This window comes from Cibotium barometz, chromosome 18, assembly GCF_041138505.1.
Source record: "Cibotium barometz isolate CiBa-2024 chromosome 18, ASM4113850v1, whole genome shotgun sequence".
Lineage (NCBI taxonomy): Eukaryota > Viridiplantae > Streptophyta > Polypodiopsida > Cyatheales > Cibotiaceae > Cibotium > Cibotium barometz.
In genome coordinates, this window is record NC_141063.1 from 32,845,777 (window position 1) to 32,852,862 (window position 7,086).

A 7,086-nucleotide genomic window follows, 5' to 3' on the forward strand; every position below is an offset into this window, starting at 1 on the left:
CCCGGAAAAACTTTCTTAACCGGAAGCACGGGCGATTCCACCAGGATAACTTTTTACTCTAACGTAGTCAAGATCATTTCTGATCGAGATGATCCAATTACATCTATAAGATACTTAGTCAGTTCAAGGAAGGAACTTGCACTTGGATCATTGGGATCAACGCTTTTTTCCCCATTCAAGAGGCACAGCCGTTGATTCCTATCCATAGAACAGTTACTGTCCGGGATTTTTTTTTCTATCGTAAAAACAAAAGTTTGAGTCTCGATTTACGGATCCATCAGTCCAGCCTAACCCCATCCAATCCCATGGGTTAGCCAACCGCCCAACCACTGTAGTGATGGGATCCAATTAAAAATTTGGTTAGGTTTTGTCCCGGGTACCAAGGAAAAGAGTTCCAAGGCCCCCTAGCCGGATGTTCATGCAAAATAAAACTAGTCACACCACTCACACACCCAATATGAAATTGCCTTTTTTCAACCAGATTCAACCAGTTTAAAACAATCCTTTAATAAAACCATAGTATCATTGATCACCATCTTCCAATTTATCCAATTGATTCTTAATTTCCCATCATTCCTTCATCAGAGTATCTATGGCATCATTGGCAACTAGAACGCTCAGGAGCCGTTTCGATAGTTCCTAGCCCATAATACTTGGCAATATAATCACTTAACAAGATGGACTCTCGTTGAAGATCAGCAAGATCAACCAACAGATCCATATAAGGAGCCATGGACTCATCCATTGAAGACCAGCAAGGTCAATCAACCAGATCCATGCTCGATTTCAGAAAACAACTCCAACTCTGTTCCAATATCTTCCTCGACGCACGCGTGGGTATCCTAGGCAACCCAGAGCCCGAGCACCGTATGGTCAGCACCCTCTAGGATCCTTCGCAGGTAACCTAGCGCTTCACGCATAGGCCGCTTCCTTGGCCCCTCATCCACCGTACCGGAAGCTCACCATTTTAATCGCACCGAGGCTGGTCAAGACCTCGGCCGACCTTGCTACGCGAGACGTCCTTCATTGACTCCCCGTCAGCAGTTGCAACTTTCTCATCACGACCTTAATCACAAGACGGTCAAAATGCTCCCCCCAGCATTCTTGACATAAAACAATCATTTACAAACAGCATTTACAAACAGTTTACAATACAATTTCTATTTTAACTTTCATTTTTCCACATTATCCCTCCTCAATCTATATTACTTATTCCATATTCCATTTATATGTATACTCATCCCATCACCTCATTTCCATCTCATCACTTCAGATTCCCTCACATCACAATCGTATATTCACATCCATACATCCACAACTATATGCGTGCATTCACATCTACATGCATACATCTACATCCCTATGCATACATCCACATCCACATTCTCATTCACCTCCATACATCTACATCTACATGCATACATCCACTCCACATTCACATCCACATCTATACATCTACATCTGCATGCATACATCCACCTCTACATCCACATCTACGTCTATACACCTACATCTACATGCATACATCCACATCTCCATTCACATCTACATCTATACATCTACATCTACGTATACATCCACATCTCCATTCCCATCTACATCTATACATCTACATCTACATGTATACATCCATATCTCTATTCACATCTACATCTATACATCTACATCTACATATATACATCCACATCTCCATTCTCATCTACATCTATACATCTACATCTTCATGCATCCACCCACCTCCACATCCACATCTACATCTATACATCTACATCTACATGCATACATCCACCTCCACATTCACACTCACATCCATACCTCTACATCTACATGCAAACATCCATATCTCCATGCATAATAATATTCTTTTAATTAATCTAGGATGATAGTTCCTAGGATATGGTAGGAAGTCCTCTTTTTATGCTTTGAATGAATTTATTTTATGCGTGATTTCTATAAAAATTTTGCCATAGCTCCGCTACTATGACTGATAAATCTCAATTTTTTTTTCTAAGGGATAAAGCTCATTATTAAAGAAATAATTAGAATGGTCTCTAATTGGATCATCAATCCATAATGGTCTCTAATTGGATCATTAAGAAAACAATTAGAATGGTCTCTAATTGGGTCATTAAGAAAACAATTAGAATGGTCTCTAATTGGATCATCAATCCATAATGGATTGAATCATCAATGTGCATAAACTAAAAGCATAGCAAAAGCCATTAATTTGGCCTCAAGCATAGCTTAATCTTGGATTAAGGAAAAGCTTTATGAAAAGCTTCATTTGGATTGAGAATGGGTCATGAGTATGACCATTTCTTGAGTGAGAGAGAGAAATTATAAAAACCATTAGAATTTAAATATAAGTGGAAATTAACTTCTATAGCATTTATTAAATTATGTAACTCTTCACTACTATTCACCAATTTACTTCAATAGCATTTAAAAAAAACCATACCAATTAAACTTCTCAAGCTTGAGAGGGGTTGAGAAGAGAGAATCATTGAGAAATCATAGAAAAGATCAAAATTCAATATACTTACCTTATGATTTGCTTGATTCTTTATTCACGGTAGAGGCCCTCAACCAATCAATTGGTTTAGTGTGTTGATGGAGCCACCAATGGGGATTGAAGAAAGAGAGAAGTATCAAAAACTAGTGAATTATTAAAGAATTCACAGTTCTTGGCTTAGGTAGAGTAGAGTAACAAGGCATAAGAGACTATATGTTTTGGCTTAGGTAGAGTAGAGTAACAAGGCATAAGAGACTATATGTTTTGGCTTAGGTAGAGTAGAGTAACAAGGCATAAGAGACTATGTTTTTTTTTCAACAAGGGAAGGCTTCTATTTATAGGAAAATTTGAGCTCCTAACCAAACAAACTGATTCTAGAATTTTCCAAGTCAGTTTGGTCACTTTTTGACCATTTTTAGGTCAGTTAAGCTAACTTTTTGGAACTAGACTTGAATGAGGAGAGAGGAGAGATGAAATATCTCAATTTTTATGAGTTTAAAACTCATTCAAGCATGTGAAATATGCACCTCCTTTAAATAATTTCCCTTCCTTACATATGTGTCAAAATTGTATTGCTCATAGTTTTTTACTAATAAACCTTGTACATTTTCAACTCTTCATCTTATGTGAAATATGCACCTCCTTTAAAGAACTCCTCTTCCTTACACATGTGTCATAGTTTTTTTTACTAATAAGCCTTGTACATTTTCAACTCTTCATCTTATGTGAAATATGCACCTCCTTTAAAGAACTCCCCTTCCTTACATATGTGTTTATTTACTAATAAACCTTGTACATTTTCAACTCTTCATCTTATGTGAAATATGCACCTCCTTTAAAGAACTCCCCTTCCTTACATATGTGTTTATTTACTAATAAACCTTGTACATTTTCAACTCTTCATCTTATGTGAAATATGCACCTCCTTTAAAGAACTCCCCTTCCTTACATATGTGTTTATTTACTAATAAACCTTGTACATTTTCAACTCTTCATCTTATGTGAGCATTTACTCATTTTTGGGTATCTTCTTTTACAATTTGGATTTATCTCCTCCCTACACATGGATTGATGCTATTGGCCCATAGGAACCTTAATTGGACCATAGTCTAAAGATTTATGAAAATCTAGACCCTTAGGCTAAGGTTCTTTATACCTATTTCCAATTAATTCCAATTGCACATTGAAATTTTTTTTTTTAAATTTCTGTTTCAGGGGAACTCATCTGAATTATAAGAGATATTTTTCTATCCAAAAATATTCAAAATCTGAATATTCTCTCTCTAGAATATTTTCTCTCTCTAGGTTAAAACAACCACAAACAAGATCTCTTATATTTCAGAAAAGGGAATTGATTACAGGGGAATATACTAGACATCAAAAAGGGGGTTGGGGGAGGAATCTTACATAAATAGATTTATATATATGTCGACGCATACACATGTATGTTCATGCACGCACACACACACACACACACACACAAGCACATGATACGTGCACACACGCATACACACACACACACTCGCACGCATGGACACATGTGCAACACATAGAGATATGCACACTTGCACACATACTCAAGCTTGCACATACACACAAGCACATAAATACACTCACATACACAAGTACATGTGCACACACATGGACATGCACACACTCACACACACATATGCACCTGCACGTGCACACACATAGATGTACACACGAGCATATTCACATGCTTCTTCTATGCAAGATAAAGCAAGAGTGTCTACCCCTTTATGTGGAGAAGGGAGAGGGAGAATTTTTGAAAAGGAGAAAGGAGAAGAGAAGACAAGTGTTTGGGGGTTTCTTTTCCACACGCCTAGATGCATTGGGGCTCACAACAACAATTAGTTGTTACCATCAAACCATTTACTCATTGAATGAGTTTCTTATATATATATATAATACATTGAAAGCAAATTGCCCACCCCTCCCCCCTCCTCCTCCTCACACACACACACACACACACACACATCTTTTAATATTATATTATGTGCATGTGTAAGAGAGAGAATATACATACACATGCACACACACGTATATATATTATGTATGTATGTGTATCTATAGGTATGTAAGCATGTATATATAAATAGATACATACATACATACATACACACCTGTATGTATGTATGTATATGTATATACATATATGTGTGTGTGTGTGTGTGTGTTTCGATGTGTGTATGATATATCTATCTATATATTTAAAAGTGACCACATCTTATCACCCATCTCCGCACATTAAAATTTAATCAAAATTAATTAAATTATGTCGATGTTTGTATTTATATTTTTAAATACATGTATATATGTATAAGTATATGTGTCTATGTATAGGTATATGTATCTAAAACATAATATTATATATATTATATATTTACATATGTGTATGTGTGCGTGAGAGAGAAAGAGAGAGAGAGAGTGTATGTGTGCATACGCGCGTGTGTGTGAGTGAGAGAGAGAGAGAGAGAGAGAGAGAGAGCGCTTCTATGTTTGGGAGAGTGTAAGAAAAGAGAGGGAGTGTGTGCATGTATGTGTGCGTGTGTGTGTGTGTGAGAGAGAGAGCGGGTGTGTATATGTGAGAGAGAGAGAGAGAGAGAGAGAGAGAGAGAGCGTTTCAACATTTGAGAGTGTGTACCTGACAGAGAGAGGGAGAGGGTCATGTGCATGTGCATGTGTGTGTGTGTGAAAGAGAGAGAGAGAGAGAGAAAGAGAGAGAGAGATGGTTGTAGAGAGAGAATAGTTCTTTTCTTGGTCGGCAGCAGCAATGTGCAGGTGCAATACTAGTTTAGTTTCATTTCGTTTAAAGAAAATTAGTCATCTCCTTAATTAGATTTTGTAATCATGGAAACCTGCTAGGGCTAATTCTTCTCCATACAAGTTGGGCTGAGTCTACGACGAAACAGTGCCACGTGTCTCGGACTCACGATCAGGAGCCTGCGAGCCGAGGTACGCTCGTGTGTGTGTGTGTGTGTGTGAGAGAGACAGAGAGAGAGAGGGAGGGAGAGATGGACATTGATTTAACGCAGGCAGCTTCTCGTCATGTCCCCCCTTTTCCATGGGGGGATACACCCGAAGAAGAATACTACGCCCTCAAAGGCGTGCAGAATGAGCGTAAATTCATCGACTCTGGACGGGGCCTGCAGCTCTACACGCAGTCATGGCTGCCCTTGACAAAGCCCATCAAAGCCCTCATCTTCATGGTCCATGGCTATGGCAATGACACCAGCTGGACCTTCCAGAACACCGCCATGCTCTTCACTGACATGGGCTTTGCCTCTTTTGCCATGGACCTCGAAGGCCATGGCCGCTCCGATGGCCTTAAGGGCTACATCCCAGATATAGAGGCTGTCACCCATGACTGCTACTCATTCTTCTCTTCCATTAAGAATAGAGAAGAATTCGCCTGCCTCCCATGCTTCCTCTATGGTGAGTCAATGGGTGGAGCCATCTGCCTGTTGCTCCACTTCAAGGCCCCTGATGCCTGGGACGGTGCCATTCTGGTTGCACCCATGTGTAAAATCTCGGACAAAATGCGCCCCCCATGGCCTGTTGCGGAGATCCTCACCTTCTTGGCTAGATGGACCCCTACCTGGCCCATTGTCCCCACCAAAGACCTTGTTGATAAGTCCATCAAAGACCCCATCAAAAGAGAATTGGGGAGAAATAATCCACAGCGATATGCCGGAAAGCCGAGGCTCGGTACCATTGCAGCCCTCCTCAAGACAACCGCCTACTTGGAACAGCATTTGCAAGATGTCGATTTCCCCTTCTTGGTCATCCACGGAGATGCTGATGTGGTGACAGACCCCTCCGTCAGTCAAGCGCTCTACGACAATGCCAAAAGCAGTGACAAAACCATCAGAATCTACAAAGGGATGATGCATTCCCTCCTTCAAGGAGAGTATGATGACAATGTGTCCATTATTCTGGCAGATATTTCATCATGGTTGGATGGTCATATCAAAGGAAAGTCATTGTGTGATTCTTCAAACTTAAAGGAGGATGGCTCAACCTTATACATTTGAGCAATCAATTCTATTATTTATTTCATTGGGAGGCTGAATGCTTGCCCTGAGCAGTTCTACTCTGGCAACTTGTTAAGTTGTAGAAATGGTGGGTGAGCTCTGTTGCTTTCCAACAATGTAATTTTATCTATGCAATTGTGTATGACAGCTTTTTATATACTTTTCTTCATCATCTTCAATCAAGTGGAGAATCAACCTTTTTTCTTTTCAGCCAGATAAACACAATGCCATTTTTGCCATGGTGCCGATGTTTCTCTATGGATTTTTTGTATACGGCATGTATAATACATATGCACGAGTACGTTCAATGGATTAACGATAGCTTGATTTCATAGATATGCTGCGTGTTGATATCGGCCTAAGTGAGTTGGCAAATGGGTTGAAGTACCCAGGCAGAGATGGCGGTTTCGATTTGGGCTTCCTACTGTTGGACTTGTCATTGTAAGGGAGCAGGGGGAGGGCACACCTGCCAATGGATTAAAAACCTGTTGAAGCATAATTCCCCTAGGCTGCATCTTT

General features: G+C 39.6%; 1 protein-coding gene across 2 annotated transcripts; it reads left to right on the forward strand.

Annotated features, from left to right (window-relative positions):
* The first annotated feature begins 5,298 nt into the window (after positions 1-5,298).
* Positions 5,299-6,771, forward strand: LOC147629220 (alpha/beta-Hydrolases superfamily protein). Of its 2 annotated transcripts, none has more exons than XM_086812478.1 (2): positions 5,299-5,314; positions 5,399-6,771. In XM_086812478.1, the coding sequence occupies exon 2, from the start codon at positions 5,548-5,550 to the stop codon at positions 6,565-6,567; it is 1,020 nt and encodes a 339-aa protein (XP_086668604.1). In that variant the 5' UTR covers positions 5,299-5,314; positions 5,399-5,547; the 3' UTR covers positions 6,568-6,771. The 2 variants fall into 2 exon arrangements, with proteins under 2 accessions (XP_086668604.1, XP_086668605.1); XM_086812479.1 differs by lacking the exon at positions 5,299-5,314 and having other exon boundaries at positions 5,335-5,488; positions 5,569-6,771.
* The last annotated feature ends 315 nt before the right edge of the window (positions 6,772-7,086 follow it).

What these genes read in the sequence shown, in the direction of transcription:
- LOC147629220 (XM_086812478.1), top strand. Translation starts at nt 5,548, where the DNA reads ATGGACATTGATTTAACGCAGGCAGCTTCTCGTCATGTCCCCCCTTTT.